At 33.5% G+C, this 21,440-nt stretch overlaps 2 protein-coding genes across 3 annotated transcripts in view; one reads left to right on the top strand and one right to left on the bottom strand.

Annotated features, from left to right (window-relative positions):
- LOC110448977 (protein PTHB1-like) overlaps positions 1-411 on the bottom strand; it is a 74,901-nt gene extending 74,490 nt beyond the window's left edge. For both annotated transcript variants that reach the window (XM_021495530.1, XM_021495531.1), the window contains exon 1: positions 307-411. The gene's annotated coding sequence lies outside the window, so the exon portion shown is untranslated. The remainder of the gene's footprint in view (positions 1-306) is intronic.
- A 170-nt stretch (positions 412-581) lies between these two features.
- On the top strand, positions 582-21,128 carry LOC110448976 (endoplasmic reticulum resident protein 44-like). The gene is made up of 13 exons (XM_021495529.1): positions 582-748; positions 12,043-12,115; positions 13,108-13,147; positions 13,537-13,606; positions 13,941-13,986; positions 14,437-14,621; positions 14,903-15,018; positions 15,508-15,565; positions 16,145-16,261; positions 16,721-16,832; positions 18,204-18,348; positions 18,827-18,929; positions 19,728-21,128. Exons 1-13 carry the CDS (start codon positions 692-694, stop codon positions 19,887-19,889), a joined length of 1,284 nt encoding a protein of 427 aa, XP_021351204.1. The 5' UTR covers positions 582-691; the 3' UTR covers positions 19,890-21,128.
- Positions 21,129-21,440: the final 312 nt, after the last annotated feature.

Genomic DNA, 21,440 nt, shown 5'->3' with positions numbered 1-21,440 from the left:
GGGGGGGGGGTCTACTACTTTGTTTTAACAGAAATACAATTATTTAAGTCATTCTGATCAAAATTAAGTTTTCACAAAGATACCACTCACTACCCTTTACCAGGAAATACGATACAAGTAATGAGGAATGTCAAGTTATTGCAAAAACCATAAAAGCCTATCAAGGTATGGGGTTGTTTACATGATATCCAAGGAATAGACAGCCATGATGTGGAGCTGTCACGATTTCGGTTTTAAAATTACAGACACAACCACTGCAACAACTGCTAGAGTTTCGACAGAGGATAATTTGAAAATTATTCTTACACTCCTACAATCAGAATATGCATCACATCTTTCAGAAATTGGACATCAATAACTCAACAGATACGCAAAGGACTAACTCGGCAAAGCTATTTTCACGTCGGCGCAAGCGCAAGTTTACCGGAAGTGAAATATATCTCTAAGATTATTTTTTATAAATGATGAATATTTATATATTTTCTTATCAAAATACTCCTTTTTGTTAATTTGTGTGGTACTGGCTGAACTATATGTATAAAGTGAAAGTATTTAACTTTCCCAACTAAATGAGATTACACGCACTCACACGGCAGCCATATTTGACATCCGGCGTAGTGCCAGACGGAAAGTACTGAGCTGACATAGACGGCAAGACTACAACATAAGTAGTCACTGTTTATCACAGAAAATGAATCTGCGGAAAGGAGCAATGTCTGTTTTCCATTCTCTTGTATATGCTGTTTTGGTAAGTCGTCGGGTTTATTTGCTTGATCACATGTTTATATATGTCGGCAAGTGGTGTGTCCAATATAAAATCGATCTAACAGTGAACAGGGCACCGGTTTCGCTGTTGTACATGTACGCACATCGCGATCGTTAGTCATGTTGACATGACATTATGGAATGTCTCGTCTTGAAGATTGTCTAATGTTTCTTCGTTAGCAATAATGCATTGCTATCCTACTGTCATAGTTAAGAAAAATTGCTTGTGAAAGTTGACCGATACATATTATTGTGTATACACTACTTCCGATGCAGAGGATACTTGACAACTTTGTTCCCTGTCGTTGCCCGAAGGTATTGCTTTATCAGATGTGACATATTGTTGACGTATAATTTTTTCTTAAACCTGCACATAGCTTAAATAATCGTCGTATAATGTATATATGTAGAGACTGCATTAATGATTAATGAAATATAATAGCCATCATTTTTAAACTTAAATTTTTGATATGTGATCTAGATCAGGGAAAAGGTCTGATTATTGCATAAAAACACCAGGACTTGTTACAAATATATAAGAAATATGTATACAAGCACCTGTGGTCAATGTAAGCAACTTGTAATTGAAAGTAAAAACATTGCCATGCCAACTATAAATTGGGTTTGAAGGGATTTTTGAGAAAACATGATTCACTTTTCAATTTCAAAAGTATTTTATTGACAATACATATATAATACAAACATATAAGTTAACATTAAAGAAGATATTAGAACAGTATTGACAAAAGAATAAGACAATTAACAGGCTTTGCCTATATCAGTCTTCTTCTATTTCCGGTAGCTATGTACAATGCTTAAATATATAAAATGTTGTGATTCATTTTCCTCTCACACTCATGCACACCCACACCAGCTTATGTCTAATACTCGTTATTTAAGGGATAAAACTTGCCTGAATAATAATAATAATAATAACAATACATGAATATTCATTTGGAATTTATCTAGCACATATAAGTAACGAAACGTTTTGATGATTTAATATAAGAGTCAACATGTATAAGAATAGTTTTATTTAATTGGTCGGATGCATTACTAATACCATATACTAAACAGTGCAGATTTAAATATCCTACTAGATTATAAATAGTGGTAATATGATGCCTAATATTAGAATACAGAGGACATTGAAAGAAAAAATGTATTAGATCTTCCCTCTGTACACCACATACACAGGAAGCATCATCAATCAGATGGTCTTGTAACTTATCACAGTTAAGATCACTTTTAAAATTTCTTAGCTGACATAAAATTATGTTAAGTTTCCTCGGAACACAGTTAATAAAAGTTTCTGAGACGGATGTATCAAAGGTTTTTTTAAGTTTCTTTTTAAAAGATGAAATTGAGATGGAGTCTCGTACAGTGCTATCAAGTGCATTCCATTTTACCATTGTAGAAGGGAAGAAGCTATTCATATAAGTAGTAGTTCTTGTCTGTGGTATATTAAAGAATCTGTTATTTCTGAAGGTATAGTTATTATTTACATTTAGAAATGGTTGAATGATATTATCGAGATAAGTTGGAGTGTAATTATTAAGAATCTTATACATTAATGTTAGTTTATGATTTTGTCTTCATGTGTGTAATGTTTCAAGTTGTGTTTCAGTATACAGAATGTGATGAGATTTACCTTGTCTGAGGCCAGTAATTAAACGCATATCTTCTAGTTGAACTGATTCTAAAAGATCTGATTCAGATTTGGTACAATTATCCCATACTATATCAGAATATTCTAGCACAGGTCTTATATAAGAGACATATAATGTTTTTAATGTATTCCTATCAACTGTAGTTTTTAAAATTCTAACAATACTTAGTCTAGAGTTCGCTTTCTTATAAATATTTGAAATGTGATCTGACCATATCCCTTTACTGTTAAATGTTAGTCCTAAGTGAGTATGGTGTTCATGTTGTGCAATTGGAGTATTGTTAAATAGCAGTTGAGGATGATTGTTAATGTGTCTACGAGAGAAGTTAATAGCTACAGTCTTATTTGGATTGAATAGGATCTGCCATCGCTTTGACCATTCAGAGATTGAGTCAACATGATTCACCGATATATCCTGCTCTTGACAGGTTTTATGCAATATCTCTACAGTAATAACAGTGGAATCCTATTCAGAGTCAAGGTCATCCAACATTTTCCTGTTTAGTCATGACCAGTATAATACTGTTGAAGTCGTTTTTGGACTGACCTTTATACTGAATGTCAGATTGCTATGTGGTGTGGCAGATTTTGATTGTACATATGATTATGGTCGCCTTCTAGTCTGCATTGGACACGAACATATTTTTTCTTTAATTCGATGTATGATTTGCCATATATCATGCCGTATAATTTTCAGATGACTTCATGAAACATTGAAAAATGGTCGAATACACTATGCTGTCCTCGGGATGACAAGCAAGAACATGACGATGACCAAGCATTTCAATGAAAATATTTTTTGTATTATTTGTGAAAGTAGCCGGTGCGCATTTCCCGAGTAGTAGGCAATATCGCCGGCCGCCAGGGCTTCTGGAGAACTCTGCAAATGGTGTCCGTGCACATGGTGCTCCCTGTAGTGGGTTGTCGTGTTCGAGGGCAAACATATTTTAAAGGGGGGGGGGGGGGGAGACTAGTGTGGTCAAGGTTTGAACTTAATGTTTGAACCTTCAACCAATAATTTGCTTGTAGATTTGAAAGTTACAAGCAAAACAAAATTTAAACAAGCAAAACAAAATTTGTCATGAATATTTTTATTTTTTGTTGTTTTTCCAATGTAAGATGGCAGTACCCAAATCGGATCACTTTTTGCAAAAATACTTATAAATAGATGTGTCAACAAATCAGTTATAACAATGATGTAGTCTTAGAATATATAGCCATGCACCATTTTATGTCTACAGATGATTAGTTTTCAAGTTCAAATAGCACAAGAAAACGTAATTAAAACTCAAATGTCAGTGTTTTGATTACGTTTTAAAAAAATGGTGAGTGCGACGACTATGCATTCTATTTTGGACTATAGGAATAGATTCACACTATAGAAATACTTTTTGTCATATAAATTCTAAAGGTCATTCAAAAATGTTATTATGCTGACAAGAAAATATTCATTTGAAGCGTAAGATACTGCAAATTTACTTTTCAAAGTTTTTAGCTGACATATGATTTCTTGCTCCGATGTTTTGATTTTTTTGGGGGGGGGTTTCTGACGTACCATCCTCACTTTTGGTAACATCAGGGCGGATAGGCCTGTCTGATTCATTCTCTGTTGCCGATTTCCGTTTGGAAAAAGTTAGTGATTTTAGGCCAACATGACATTGATGCCCGATTCGATGGGTAGTCTAGTCTGCCAGGAGCAAGGCATCTGTTAACTTGCGGTTTGTGCGACCTTGACATTGATCATGACGCATGCGCGACTCCAACTATATATGTTAGCCAATCAAAATAGCGCTTAACTCAAATTTGGAAATCCCCTTCTTATTTTCAATGGACTTTGAACGGGAAGGGGGGGGGGGGCTGGACACAATATTCAGTAGTTCAGTAAATTTATTTGAGGAAGCAAATATTTTCGCCCTTTAACCATATTCAAAACGCTAAAGTGTCAAGTATTAACGTATTTTGCGTATTAGCTTATGCTAATTTCGAACCTTGGTGGTAGATTTTAATTGTACATAGGATTACGTTCGGCTTCTAGCTTTTAGCTAGAGGGAATTTCCCTTTAGCTTAGTGCACGTGGTAGAGCATCCGGCTATATAGGAACCTAGAGGTCGCAGGTTCGATCCCCGGTGGAAGCACACTATTCTCTTTCTTGTTACAGTGGTATATATGAAGTAGTTCCATACAATCTGCATATATTCTTGTAACAATAATAGTACTGTCACAAAGCACATTACTGATACTAGAACTTTAAATCAATATTCCGCTGTAATGGGAACCGCCTAGGGTTGATATGTCTAGCAACACGGATATCAATTATCGGTCATGTGGTAGCGACAATTGCAAACACACCTAGGATTTCAAAAACTCAATTTGCTATTAATAATTTAGTATGCATCACACATGCAATGTGTACCGTATTATTTCTAAGTGTTTTCTGCTCAAATTTTCAGTCTCAATAATCCCCATCAGTGAGAGCAATGTTTTTATTCTCCACCAAAAATTGTTCAGGGTATGAATTGTTACCTTATCCTTATATGTCCGGCCAGTTAAGTTTCTAACATTTCAGTAAGTTATTGGCTAATTACTGAAGCTACATGTATCTGTTCTTTCACATACTTATGTGCCTTGCATTGATTAGTGAAACATATTTGAATTCATTTTTTTGACCAACACAAGCAACTTTGACCCTGACTTTCTGACCTTCGTATTAAAAGCATTTAGCTCAGTTTTGGACCAAGTTCTGCAGCTAGTGACATTTAACTTCAACTTCACAAGCTATATGCCATGATGAGTACAGCATATTTCACAACACTTTATGACCTTCAGTTTTGATATTGGCGTCTGACCTTCAGTTTTTTTTGAAGTGGGTCCCAAATTTTAGATGAAATACATGTTTTGTTAGGACATGGGTAAATTCCCAATTATTTAGTTATCATTTTTAATGAATTTGCCTCTATATATATTACTTAGTATACGTAGCTAGCCTCCCCCCCCTGTACTTCAGAAAAGTAAAAAGAAGATAGAATTTAACACCCTTATTGATTGACTATACAGGTACTTCAATGATTTGTACATGTATTTCAATAATTTCTTATATCTCCTAAAAGAAACTTAAATTGTATTTGAACTTTATATTATAAGAGTAATAATAAAAGAAGAAAAGTTATTTTGTAGAACACCTTTTCCCCACCTATACAGGACTTATTGTAGAAATAACTTGATTGAAAAATGGGTTAATATATTTAATGATTCCCATAAAGATCCAGCTTCTGTGTGTGTGTTCTAACAGTGTATCCTGTTTCACAAAAGGCAGAAGTTTATGGATGATGATGTCATTTTCATTGAAAGCTTTGAATTCACTGCATACCTTTGTCAATCTGGGAAAAAATAAACATACATACATGTATACCAGTGCTTTGATTCCTGGTTGAAATTGATTATAACACAGCAATACGCCATCCCTTCTAAATAATTTATTTCATGTTTATTTCAATATTGATGTGCATACGCAATGTGCTTTGTGCAACACTGATATATATTCATGTTGTACACATGTACACACATACAAGCTTGCAAGGATCTGAGTACATCTACTTCTAAACAGTAATACACTGATGTAATGTGCTTTGTGCTACACTGATATATATTCATGTTGTACACATGTACACATATACAAGCCTGCAAGGATCTGAGTACATCTACTTCTAAACAGTAATACACTGATGTAATGTGCTTTGTGCTACACTGATATATATTCATGTTGTACACATGTACACATACAAGCTTGCAAGGATCTGAGTACATCTACTTCTAAACAGTAATACTATTAGTTACACGGATTTTTGACAGGGTATACGGGATGGTATGACCCTAGAGGATTTCGTATTTCCTGAGGCCGATAGGCCGAAGGAAATACGAAATCCTCTAGGGTCATACCATCCCGTATACCCTGCCAAAAATCCGTGTAACAAATTTATTACCCCTTTGAGTCTTTTATATTGGTTTTGTACAGTTCCCCGTCAACTTTTCTGTTGTCAAGATAAAAATGGCACAGTAGATCTACCTCATTTAGTTTCGTTTTATCAAATTCCTCGAACTGTTCTTCCTGATTCTTTTCTTTAAAATACGTCCTCAGCATGTTTGCCGCTCGTCTGTTCGACTTTTGTGTGTTTTGTGGCACATAGTTAGCCCTTTTTGCGAGTATTTCCTCATCAGTATGCGAAGCGAAACGTTTTGTCATTTTGTAAACATCGCCGGAAGCAGACGACAAATGCGAGTTGTCTCCCATTGCCCGGCCGCAAGATACAAAGACACGTGACCCGTATACCCCCTTGTAAAAGCACGTGATTCCACCGTATTACTGCTGAGAATCACGTGACATGACCGTATACCCCCTGAGATTTTTGTATACCCCTTGAGATTTACGAATGCGGTTTGGTACACTAGTTTTTAACCAATCAGATTCCTAGATTTTTCTCAAAGGGGTAATAAACTGATGTAATGTGCTTTGTGCTACACTGATATATATTCATGTTGTACACATGTACATATACAAACCTGCAAGGATCTGAGTACATCTACTTCTAAACAGTAATTATACACCATGTCTATAGGCCTTATTTGTTGTCCTCACAGCATATGTACATGTACTTGTCGGACAATTTGCAAAGAGTCATTAATATCAATAAATCTCCCTAATGGACTAGTACCAACTTCTCTCCCAATCTGTTACACATGACAGTAGCTAGCAGGTGCTTCCACCTCTAAAACTAAACGTATAAATTTAACATAGGTAAATGAAAAGGCTGCTTGCATACACATATATCTTAATATATCTTATAATTAAATAATTGGTTTATTGATTGATCTATTTATTTGTAGGTCAATTATTGATTGATTTTGATTTATTACCTCTTCACTAGAAAATAATTCTAACTGGATTACTGAATTTGTTTTCCTTTTCAATATTGGTAATTAAGTTGTAAACGTTTTATGCTTGCAATTTGTTTTGTGTTGAATTGCCTGTAGCAGCTATAATTATTGACTAATAAACAGCTATTTTGCAGATGTACATGTGTACAGGATTTAAAAGATGCTAAGTGAAAAGAGGATGTAACAGCAAATTCAGTTTCTATTAGCCCAAAAGCGTATCTCTGGCGAGCTAAAATGAAAAATTTGTGACGAGTTTCATAAATTTCATCTGAAATGAAAACAAGTGTAAGATACTTTTTGTCACATAATGAAGTTTTATGGCATTTATTAGTGTAAAACAACAATTTTCATGCAATCTTGAAATGTAAAAAGCTGCCATTTTGACTCCAGTGCATAAGTCTGTGACGTCATGCACTTGTCCTAGGCATGACGTCACAATTGAAACAATTGAAACTTACAATCAATCACAGGGCTCAGATAGGTCATATTACATGGGTTAATATGCTAAAAATATGACATGGGCATATATTTATTCACTGGATAGCACAGTATGTGATAAATAGGCTGTACTAGTTGGCAAGATCTCTGTTTGTATGTTTCACTGATGAGACCTTTTGCATTAAAAAATATGTGATCTTTTCCATTAAAAAATAGGAGACATTTTTCATTGAAAATTAAAACATAAACTAGTAGCTATCAGTAATTATGTGCCGTTCTAAATGTTATGGTTAGTAATTCTTTCTATAGCTACCAGTAATTATGTGTCATTTTAAATGTTATGGTTTGTAATTCTATCTGTAGCTACCAGTAATTATATGTCATTCTAAATATTATAGTTATTAATCCTTACTATAGCTATCAGTAATTATATGTCATACTAAATATTATAGTTATTAATCCTTTCTATAGTTACCAGTAATTATATGTCATTAAAAATATTATAGTTTGTACTCTTTTCTATAGCTACCAATAATTATATGTCGTTATAAATGTTATAGTTTATAATCCTTTCTGTAGCAACCAGTAATTATATGACATTCTAAATATTATAGATTGTAATCCTTTCTATAGCTACCAATAATTATATGTCGTTCTAAACATTATAGTTTGTAATTCTTTCTATAGCTACCCGTAATTATATGTCGTTATAAATGTTATAGTTTGGAATCCTTTCTGTAGCAACCAGTAATTATATGACATTCTAAATATTATAGCTATTAATCCTTTCTAGAGCTACCAGTAATTATGTGTCATTTTTAATGTTATGGTTTGTAATTCTATCTGTAGCTACCAGTCATTATATGTCGTTCTAAATATTTTAGTTTGTAATCCTTTCCGTAGCTACCAGTAATTATACGTCGTTCTAAATATTTTAGTTTGTAATCCTTTCAGTAGCTACCAGTAATTTTATGTCATTCTAAATGTTATAGCTTGTAATCCTTTCTGTGGCTACCAGTAATTATGTGTCATTTTAAATGTTATGTTTTGTAATTCTATCTGTAGCTACCAGTCATTATATGTCGTTCTAAATTTTATAGTTTGTAATCCGTTCTTTAGCTACCTTCAGTTGTATGGCAAGTATAGTTTATGTAAACTGCTTACAAACTATAACATTTAGATCGACATATAATTTCTGGTAGCTATAGAAAAGAGTACAAACTATAATATTTTGAATGACATATAATTACTGTTAGCTACAGAAAGGATTATAAACTATAATATTTAGGATGACATATACTTACTGGTAGCTATAGAAAAGAGTACAAACTATAACATTTATAACGACATATAATTACGGGTAGCTATAGAAAGGAATACAAACTATACCATTTAGAACGACATAAAATTACTGGTAGCTAAAGAAAGGATTACAAACAATAACTCTTTGTAAGCAGTTTACATAAACCATACTTGCCATACAACTGAAGGTAGCTATAGAACGGATTACAAACTACAACATTTAGAACGACATAAAATTACTGGTAGCTACTGAAAGGATTACAAACAATAACTCTTTGTAAGCAGTTTACATAAACCATACTTGCCATACAACTGAAGGTAGCTATAGAACGGATTACAAACTACAACATTTAGAACGACATAAAATTACTGGTAGCTAGAGAAAGGATTACAAACAATAACTCTTTGTAAGCAGTTTACATAAACTATCCTTGCCATACAACTGAAGGTAGCTATAGAACGGATTACAAACTATAATGTTTAGAACGACATATAACTACTGGTAGCTACAGTAAGGATTACAAACTATAGCATTTAGAACGACATATATTTACTGGTAGCTACAAAAAGGATTACAAACTATAGCATTTAGAACGACATAAAATTACTGGTAGCTAGAGAAAGGATTACAAACTAAAATATTTAGAACGACGTATAATTACTGGTAGATACAGATAGAATTACAAAACATAACATTTAAAATGACACATAGCTACCAGTAATTATGTGTCATTTTAAATGTTATGTTTTGTAATTCTATCTGTAGCTACCAGTAATTTTATGTCATTCTAAATACTATAGTTTGTAATCCGTTTTATAGCTATCTTCAGGTGTATGGCAAGTATAGTTTATGTAAACTGCTTACAAACTATAATATGTAGAATGGCATATAATTACTGGTTGCTACAGAAAGGATTCCAAACTATAACATTTAGATCGACATATAATTTCTGGTAGCTATAGAAAAGAGTACAAACTATAATATTTAGAATGTCATATAATTACTGGTGGCTACAGAAAGGATTCCAAACTATAACATTTAGAATGACATAAAATTACTGGTAGCTAGAGAAAGGATTACAAAATATAATATTTAGAACAACATATAATTACTGGTAGATACAGATAGAATTACAAAGCATAACATTTAAAATGACACATAGCTACCAGTAATTATGTGTCATTTTAAATGTTATGGTTTGTAATTCTATCTGTAGCTACCAGTCATTATATGTCGTTCTAAAGGTTATAGTTTGTAATCTTTTCAGTAGCTACCAGTAATTTTATGTCGTTCTAAATATTTTAGTTTGTAATCCTTACTGTAGCTACCAGTAGTTATATGACGTTCTAAATGTTATAGTTTATAATCCTTTCTGTAGCTACCAGTAATTATATGTCGTTCTAAATATTATAGTTATTAATCCTTTCTATAGCTACCAGTAATTATATGTCGTTCTAAATGTTATAGTTTGTAATCCGTTCTATAGCTACCTTCAGTTGTATGGCAAGTATAGTTTATGTAAACTGCTTACAAAGAGTTATTCATTTCAATTTATCACTGTGCCAGACTATTACCAACGACATGTTGAGGGCATCCATCACAATGATTGTAATGACTTAAAACCTCGCTAACTAACAGGGATCGGTTGACAGTTTGTTTGATAGTATATAACTAGTCATGATCATTTTGCCATTGCCATTGGATTTGACAATTATAGGTGGCATGACCATCAATGGACATTTGCACTGATGTCTGGATTTCTGATTTTGATTTGTAAACATCATATATAATTTCAGTTTGTAGTCTTGATCAGTTGTTAGTTTTCCTTATTAGGCTGCCACAGGTATTGGAGATTTATATAGATTTATATAGTTGTCTATTGATCTATGCCACGGGAACTGTACATTATACACAGTTCCTTGGCACACAATATATATTCAAGTTACATCCTGGCAAAATGCAAACAACTGTGTCAACAGCATGAAAATAAAACAATGTATTGCATTGTCACAAATAATGGTCAGAAAACACCTGTATGTGTTTCTGAAGCATCTCCTCTGGTACATCTTGCAGTGCAGTCATGCTATCCTGATGAATATTATTAATACATAGCAGTTCTGTTGTTACGAGAAAATGTTGACCTAAGATTAGGATATGGGTGTGATTACAATGAATCAGATAGAACACACGTATAATATATTAAAGGGGCTGGTCGGGGAAAAGAATACAAAATAAATAGATCTAAATGCGTTCTCTGGCCTTTCAAAAGTTATATATACCACGGCAATATCCAAAAGTTATATATACCACGGCAATATGATGGTCGAGTTCTGCTTGCAATGTCCAGTTTTGACCACTAAAATCTGGGGGAAGCCCCGCGTAAATTTAGCGCATATCTATTTATATATGTCACGACGCGTGGTTGTTTCGAAAGTGAGGCAGTGAAGATAACAACAATAGCACGCCCTCATGTGCAATGTCGGACTCAACTAGCGGACAAGACAGCAATACTATACGTAAATAATTGTTTTCAGAGGTCATGTATGATGCAAGTGTAGTATTCCTACCTATGTGTTGTTGTTATATATAACGGTATTGATATCTCGTGCCTGTCATGACTTTTGCATGCATCTTTTTCTTTCACCGCGATGTTTACATTTGGCCTTGTTGATGACACATGTTCGGTAAAATTACATCACTGATCTGGGTCAATTGAGAATTATAGACTTTCAGGCGACGATTTAGGATTTCTTTAATATATATATTTTTTTTTACTCTTATGGAGTGAATTTAGCAAAATTTGAATCGGTATATTTCATCAAAAGGTATTTTAAACATGTGTATGCCATTTTAGCAAATATGACATTGTTTCCCCAACCAGCCCCTTTAATTGTGTGGTAGTGTTATACATTATTTGCGTTTTTTCCTTTTTCAGACCGGTTTCCTTGTTAGCCCTGGACGTGGAGATGTCATCTCACTCGTTAGTAGTAACATGAATACTATTTTATGTAAGTATATATTTGATTTACTCGTTAGTAGTAACATGAATACTATTGTATGTAAGTATACATTTGATGCAATGTTGTTGTGTGCTTTAACCTCATTCAGAATCAGATGTTCCTCATGACATTGACCTTTACATGGGACAATTTTATTTTGGTACCCTTTGTTTAATAATAATAATAATAATAATAATAAATAATTCGAGGTTCTTATATACCGCTTTATTACAACGTAGTTCGTAGGCCGTCTCAAAGCGGTTCACAAATTATTATCCATGGTTATAGGGCCTTTGCAATTGCAACCAGCCAATACCTTTTTCAACTCCCTAGGGAGCATACAGCCGGAGCTGCCATTTCGGACCATTCAACAATTTTAGCACTTCCCAACCACATACTCATTTACAGCTGAGTAGACTGAAACAAGCGAAGTAAAATATCTTGCTCAAAGTTACATTACAGTGGCAAGACTTGAATATGTAACCCTTTAGTCACGAGCCCTGCGTCCTACCACTAGACAACTGTGCTTCATGCATAATTTATGTACAAAGGAGTTTACAATTTCATATTTAGAGTATTAGCTCACAGGCAGATTTTGAGAACTTCTACTATAACCCTACCAACTTGTATATTTTCATAGTAATATTTAAAATAATAGATATGAAACTTTCTAGCCCTGGGTGTCGGCTTAATGGGATGGTATACGTACAACAAACGTTTTCAAATGCATTACTTAATGTTTGATATCAAACTTTACATTAAGATAAGTACAAAAAAAAATTGCTTACAGATCATTTCAAACTATTCAAAATAGTTGACATTACCTTGAGGCTCCATATCAGTTGAAAAATTAATTACTGTAATGTTTTGATTGCTGAATTTGGGAGAAGTTGGACACACAATGTCAAAACTTGTAAATCAATACCGTGTAATACTTTTTAAAATGTTGAATGGTTTAGAAACATTCTTACTAACTAACGTCTGTATTGTCTCTTTTACAGCAACAAATGATGTTGTCTTTGTCAATTTTTATGCCGACTGGTGAGTATACTTATGTAGTCACGTGGGGGGGGGGGGGACATACTGTTGCATAAAAATATTATTACTAATCATTTCTAAGGAAACAAGATAATATTACCAAACTGCAAGATGTTTTTTGAAATATACGAATATGTATTATGTACTTAGTCTTGAAAAAAAAAAGTGATAACATCTTGATACAGTAATATACAGGAAAAGGTTGAGGAACAATGAACAAGTCCCCTGCAAGGATAACTTAATTGTTTTGGTGGACTATAGACCAAGTACTCTGTCAAAAGGAACACACTTATAGATGAATAATTTTAAGAATTAATAGTGAAAGAAGACAGAAAAGAAAATATTCAATTACTGAAATGTGTCTGTAATAAAATCAAATTATTATTTTGCAGGTGCAGATTCAGTCAGATATTAACACCAATCTTTTTAGAAACTTCAAATAAAATAAAAGAAGAATTTCCGGTAAGCAATATTTTCGATATTAAAATGATACTTAAAAAAATATGTTATCAGTTTATAGCCAAGTCTAACTTCAAGCAAACACTTATCTCCCCTTTCTTTAATATAAATTACCATTATTTATGTCTCCACATTATCATTGTAGTTCTCCATTATTTGGATTTATGATACGTTTACAATGAGCTGCATGTATTGTAGAGGAAAAGAAATCTGAATATATATCAATAATTACTTGTAAATCAAATATTGCATTCTGAATATACTTCAATGTTAAGTTGCTTTTATATATCAAGACATAATAAAATAAATGTAATAATTTTGTTAACTTTTATTGCAGCAATCAGGACGAGTTGTTTTTGGAAAAGTAGATGCTGATAGAGAAAGTAAATATATTTCCAAGAATACTTTTTTAAACGAAACTTAATTTTTAAACATTTGTTACTCTATATCTTCAACCACTTTATAATCATGTACAATGAAATTCCACTTTACATCAAACTAATGTTAAATTCATATACAAACTCCACCAGGATATGTAACAGCAGGCAGACATGATAAAATACTCACGACTTACACTAAAGAGCAGTCGTCAATGGAATGTGTATGCATCAAAAACATCACAGCCAGATTTACTGTGAACAGATCGCGTAATCCCTGAACCACATTCTGACAGTAAACTTACAGTATATGAAAGAACACACCCCCAAAACCCTAGTCAGACTCTTGCTAAATTATCAGGTATTGCTCTTCTGTAAAGACCTACACAAACACCAATCAAATTTTAAGTCAACCATTCGAAAATAATATTTATATTATTCATATTATTTTAACAGGCACAATAGCAGCAGAAAATCACATATCAAAATACCCAACACTTAAGTTGTACAGAAATGGACAGGTTATAAAAAAAGAGTACCGGGGACAGAGAACAGCAGATGCGCTGGCCAACTACATCAGGGAACAGCTGAAGGATCCCATACAGCAACACACCACACTGCAATCCCTGGACGAGTTGGACGTAAGTTGGATATTAATCAAATGTCATTGAATCATGACATGCTTAGAACAGTGTGACTTGACGTTATCAAAATGTTGATTTGATTTGATATCATTTACATTAATTTTAACTTCTTGTAAATCTAAGAGAACTAAAAGATCAAGGAAATAGAAACAGGAAATTTGTTTCTGATAATTCTATTGGAGCAGTTTGCCAGAATTGAAAAAAGTCATGTCTATATTATTTCAATTATAGATCGGACATGTATAATAATTTGATTTGATATTAAATTTCCTTTTCAGGATAATAAGAGACATATAATTGGATATTTTGGGAACCAGGAGAGTGAACCCTACAAGACCTATATGAAAGTGACCACCACTCTTCGGGACGAGTGTAATTTCCATGCTGTTCTAGGGTAGGTACCTTGTAACAATTATGAAAAGTTGTTTTTACACAACCAATAAGAGTTTCTATGTGATGTTACGATGACTAGTACAGTATGTACACTGTCACCTTCATCAGACAAATGACCAGTGAAGTGTATGCACACAACGGTGTAAAATGTGTACAATTATCCCCAAAATCGATGTAGGTTCTGCTACGCTGTAAGCACATGTAAAATAGTTGTTATATATGTACCGAAATGACTCTGTTCAGCTACGATTTGTTCAATACTTGGTCATAGATGTGGGAGAGCCTATAACACAGCCACTAGCCATTTACAGCAACACACCAGTCCACTTAACATTAACACAGACAATAACAGCAGCGAACCAAACTACAAAACACCTTAGCCTGTTATGATAACACCTGTAATAAAATTATATCATCTGTTACAAAAGTATGCCATTAATTCAAATTTTATCAATGTAAGCCTAATACAGTTGATCTTTTGTAACTTCAGTCCAGCATCAGAGAGCGAGAGATTAGGGGGAGACAATGTTGTATACCGTGCACCAAAGGTAAGTAGGACCAGACACAGAAGCAACGGATGAGTATACACTGATTTTAGTTCTCTGTATAATTTTGATTCAAGAGAAATCATGTAAAAGAAGTCATTGTTTTTTTTAAATGCTTCTTTTAGTGGTCATACCAGGAACCTGTGGGTTACTTGTGTTGATGCTCCACTGATTGAGCTGAAGAGAAATTCTCTTTAGCTGATGTGGTAGAGTGTCACACTGGTATGCCAAAGACCTTGGGTTTGATCCTTAGCAGAGATTATAACAAAATCTGTTAGAATTTGTAGTCAGAATTTGATGGTTATACTCATGACCAATTTGTTTTTTTAATGTCTGGTCCAATACTTTACTTTTGCATGAAAATATTTTTAATCTTTCTAAATAACTGATACATGTACCACATAAAAATACATTAGAAAACAATGAAAGGAAAAGTTTTTATACAAAAAAAAGGAAAACTTTACTTTTTTCTTGGTGCATATTGGCAGTGGTAAAGCTAAGGAAAATTTATTGAGTCAATAGTCGCCAGGGATGAAATAATTTTAGAATTTGGAAGAATTTCAGATCTTTGTTTTTTTTCAGACAATAAGACAAGATGTGAAGTATCCAGGAGCATTGAATAACTACGAGGAGCTTCTGCAGTGGATTACAGAGAGGTGCATGCCACTGGTCAGAGAAATAACCTTCGAAAATGCTGAGGTAATGTCAAACATATCGAGAACAATTATTATGGTCAGGATAAAGGCAGTGATTAGGAATTCAGTTTTACCAAAGGACTAGGGGGTATAAAAAACAGTGATTAGGAATTCAGTTTTACCAAAGGACTAGGGGGTATAAAAAACAGTGATTAGGAATTCAGTTTTACCAAAGGACTAGGAGTGTTAAGGGCCATTTCCAGCCTCATCAGGGATTTTGAATTAGTTGTTATATTTCGTTAACTGGAATAAATGAAGTTTGCAATTATGAAATATCAAATTCATTCCACAACTGGTTTAGGAGATATGGCTTTACAAAGAGAGAAATAAACCCGCATTTTCATAATAAATTGTGTGAATATCGTATGTTGTGCGTTATTTGGTTGAAAATTTGTAAAATTTCAGTCTTCAGAAAATAGATTGGTGTATATGAGATGTGAAGATTGATGTTAATTATCCACAGGAACTGACAGAGGAAGGTATACCGTTCCTGATCCTTTTCCATCATCCTGACGATAGAGCCATTGTAGAGAAGTTCTCAAACGTTGTCAATCAGGAGCTATTGGGAGAAAGAAGTAAGTCTGCTGACTATAGAATACACTGACCTTAACATCTAAAATAATTTAAATAGATATACAACATTTGATATAGCACCCTATCTAGCTAACATAAGCCACTCTTAAGCACTTTACAGTAGATAGATATACAATTTTATACAGTCAATACAATTAGCATATATATATTAAACAATACAATATTGAGGAATTCGCAGGAGCTGCCTTATCAGGTGAAACTACTAGTCCTATGCCACCTGGCTAATATCTCCCTATGTGTGGGCTGGATATGTATTGTGTTCTGTTTGTAGTGGGACCGTGCTTTCAACAGTATCATTTATAGTTCCACCTCACTTGAATGCTACAGCACAGATACTGCAACACCAACCCCAGACCGTTTTATTCTCCACCTGGGTTGCTGGAGTTGTGTGGGTAGGAGAAAAACAGTTTCTCTGAATATTTCATGCTTACGGCGACTTCGGGGATTGAACCCCGGCTGCCTGCTTGGAAGGCCAGAGTGTTAACCAGTCAACCAATCTGCCCAATTTAACAGCTGTACACCTTTTGATTGTGACTATTCCGAGTACAGTACCACTGTTTGCTCTATACCTCCAAGGGCACCCTCGATACTCCAGGGGGCACCCTCGATACTCCAGGGGGCACCCTCGATACTCCAGGGGTTACGCTCACTTTTGCTATCTGCACCCTGGTATACGTCATATCAAAGTGGAAGGCACGTGGCTAGCTATTTGATTGGTCTCGGGTATAAAAACCTGACCATTAATTAGCTAGACTGACACCTTTTGTTTGAAGATTGCAGTGGAGTGACACCCAACTTCAAAGCCAGTCAATTTTACTGTTACATGATCGACAGACTCTTTTGATGTGCATCGAATGATCAAACTAGTCTTCTAGTCTCATCCACAAGGTGGATGCTAAGGTCATGAAAGACCGCAATTTGCTTTCATTGTCACATGTATGGTCAAATATGTTGAAACACACACACACACACACAAAATTAAAAAAAGGAAGTTTTTAAAGTGACCAATTCAAAATTCTAGACATTTTGTTTATATCTGGCATAATATTGAAGTAACTCAAAAAGCTAGACTTCTGTAATTTTGACAGAAAAGAAAATTCAAAGGCATGAAAAACGTTGTACTTGTATTGATACAAGTTGAACAGTCATAGGTCAGGTTCAGAGATTCTATAAGAAGAAATTTGGTTTCTGGGCGATACGTTTACACTTCATACATTGTTTCCTTACCAAAACTGTTTGCTTTGATTTATAAGTATTTATGTGAATTGCTTGTTTCATATCAACAATTTCAGGTTTTACTTGTGAAAATTTCAGTTGCCTAAAACTTATCCATAAACGATTTTCCGTTTCAGCGAGTGTGAATTTCCTGACTGCTGATGGTCTGAAGTTCTCTCATCCCTTGCATCATCTAGGGAAATCTACCAGTGACCTGCCCGTCCTGGCTATAGATAGCTTCAGACATATGTATGTCTTCCCAAAGAATACCAACGAAATGGAGTAAGTTGTTTAAACATATTTACATTTATCAACTTTCTAGACGAAAGAAGATTAAAACCCCATTTTTTATGATTTATATTTGAAAAAACAAATGAGGTTTTTTTTCTATCCTTCAGAGAATGTTGATTAATCGCATAACAATAGATACAAAATACTGATAGTTCTACCTTGATTTTATTTTTGTTCCACCACTTCTCAATATGTATCAAAAATGTAATTTTATTACTATGGATTATATAATTTATGTTACTCTGATAGCTTCTCCTTTGCCAGAAAAATTCTTATCCCTAACCAAAAATCATGGATCATTTTATGACTTTATCAACTAATAACATTGAATTGAAAATGATTATATGACTCAAATATAGATGCAAGTATAGTTGTCGTGTTTGGTGAAAAATATTTCAAACTGCAAAATGTGAATAAAGATGAATACCTGTATGAAAGACAACAATATATAAATTTTACCTTTTTTCAGTCAACCGGGTGTTTTAAAACAATTCATACAAGATCTTCATTCTGGTAAATTACATCGTGAATTTCATCATGGCCCTGACCCCACGACGACAGGTGCACAGAATGTGAGTATAACAGAGGCTGCTATTCGAAAATGAATTGTATGATTTACGTAGAGGTATTTAAAGGAAGTTACAGATAATTAATGAACTTACCAAGATCCTGAAGATGTTTACTTATTTGAAATATTCCTTTTTTCGAAAAAAAAATGATGTTAATTTGATGATGGTTTTATTGAAATTTAATGAAATACCTATGGGCCTCTTTCGTGTATCCGGTTTAACCATCTGTTTTAAATGTAACATTTTTGGGTATATGCAGGCCTTACAAGACTTTGTCAAGACTTGCTTGAAAGTTAGTATCATCAGATTACTAGGTCCGACCTTATTTCATGAACAACTCTGATCCAACTGTTTAGATTGCAATGAACAAATTTTACTGTAAATTGCTCCATGGACGCAATGGAAAATAACAGAAGGCGTGAGTTTGTACATATGTTTAATGCTTAGTTCAAGGAATAGAGCCAACGCCGTTATTTCTATTAAGGTTCGGTCGGTTCTGTTTATCCCGTACCCAGGTACCACCCAGTATGCAGGGCAGTTATAGAATAGGGAAAACTTAGTATCGAAGTCAACCGCAACAAACTCGGGATAAGTTAGGTTTTATTTCTTAGGATACGTCGACTGGTTTTGCTCCAACAGTGGGCTTCTTCAGGACAATATTTTAACCAAATTTGTCCCCTGAAGTACTAAAAATCCGGGGCAGCTTTGCATATTTGTCTGTGATGTCATGCAATAGATGTCGCATGATCATCCATAAACAGTAAATCTAATTTGCTAAATGGTGTTTCTTTGGTTTCACAGAATGATGAAGTAGACGCGGCGGCACAAACCGACCATATACCACACGACGCTAGCGACAAGGACGGCGAGGTCAAATCACCAACATCACCACCAGAATCTACATTTAAAAAATTGGCCCCCTCAGAGAACCGATACACAATTCTTCATAAAGACGAGTTATAGGCCATGGGGGAGAACAGGGACAACATTTCATCACTGCTGTGGATCAGATTGCCGTTTTCAGAATTCAGAAATTATTTATTTCAAAAGGATTCCTTTCCAAATTGTAGCTTTCAATTATTAAAACCATTTGAAAATGATTTGTAAAATTGATTTAAAAAACAGGTTGTTTTCAGTTCTGTTAAGAATTACCTGTAAGTGTCCAAATTAATATAATGATGTTTAAAAGGCATAATAATTTATTTTTATCATGCGATGATTTAAAGCAGTTTAGGAATTCGCTATTTATCCTTAAAAAATGTGTTATTTATTGTTTGGTTATAACCATTTTGGATTGGGAAAATATAGAAACTTGATTATTTTGAAGTTAAGTATTTTGAAGTTTAGTAACAGTTCTGATTTTAATATGGCATTTGTGTTTGTATATATATATGTATTAAAAAATAAGAAACATACTATTTAATTAAAATTTTACTTTATACACTTACAATGTACGTATTAAACATTGGTTAATAGGTTTATTACACATCTGATACATACATTGTTTGTGTAGAAAGTAAAACTTTGATATTACATATTTCCAAACTGATGAATCTTATTGAAGATAAAAAGATACATTATCTTACAAAAACAACTTTTCTTCAGACATTAAAAATGCAGGTGATTTTCCTCAAATTAATATCTATCTAATATTGCACTAAGATAACAAAACTAAATTTTAGTCAAATTTTAAATAATTTCTAAAGACGTCTTTCAAAGATTATACAAAGCTGTTGATTGAAGTTTCTTCACAAATTTTACATTTTGAAATTGTTAAAAATAAAATAAAAAAGCTAACAAATTAAATATTTTATTCGACTATTTTGTACAGAATTGGTAATAATACTGTTAGCAAGTAGGTAAAAGGAATTCTTTAGAATACTATGAATTAGTAATTAAACAACTGATGTATACAAGCATCATTCAGAGGGAAATACTATTAAACAGAAATATTGAGGGATATGGAAGAGTAGTAATTTAGACATTTCATGAATGGTGAGAGATGTAATGTGGGTTGTACACATGTACTAGTGATGGACAAATGGTTAGCTTTATCAGTAATTGGATCTTTCCTGATCTGATGATAGATTTAATTGATATATAGTTAACTCCATTTTATGCTACATTATATTCATTACATGTACCTCCATCATTTTTTGTGTGTTAACTCATTCACCCCTGAAGACACATTTGAACTCTTCCAATTCAAAGGTTGGAATAGTTCATCATAAAATTTCAGGAGTGAATGAGTCAAAGGAGGAAAATTTCAAAAATTAAAACAAAGATGTAATATATACAGATAATACATATGATACTTTAGTACATGGTAAGGTGAGATATTTTGAGTTATGAAAATAAACACTTTTCAATTTTATGAATCATAGCAGAAATTTCTGGCTGGAAATTTTCTTTTTGTAAAAACTGATTAATGGTGTAATTTGTGGTAGTGTAATTTGATTCTTGGTCAGATAGCTGTTTAAATATCAGGGTCTTCTGATTCCAACCGATTCTGAA

The sequence above is a fragment of the Mizuhopecten yessoensis genome, unplaced genomic scaffold (genome assembly GCF_002113885.1).
Source record: "Mizuhopecten yessoensis strain PY_sf001 unplaced genomic scaffold, ASM211388v2 scaffold4411, whole genome shotgun sequence".
Classification (NCBI taxonomy): Eukaryota; Metazoa; Mollusca; class Bivalvia; order Pectinida; family Pectinidae; genus Mizuhopecten; species Mizuhopecten yessoensis.
Note: the sequence above shows the minus strand (reverse complement) of the source record. Positions and strands in the feature narration are given on the sequence as shown.

Bases quoted from the DNA above. Each gene is read 5' to 3' on its own strand.
- LOC110448976 (XM_021495529.1), top strand. From the start codon at position 692: ATGAATCTGCGGAAAGGAGCAATGTCTGTTTTCCATTCTCTTGTATAT. The intron at 15,566-16,144 runs GTAAGTAGGACC...GTTTTTTTTCAG, and splicing joins TTGTATACCGTGCACCAAAG to ACAATAAGACAAGATGTGAA. The intron at 18,930-19,727 runs GTGAGTATAACA...TTGGTTTCACAG, and splicing joins CGACGACAGGTGCACAGAAT to AATGATGAAGTAGACGCGGC.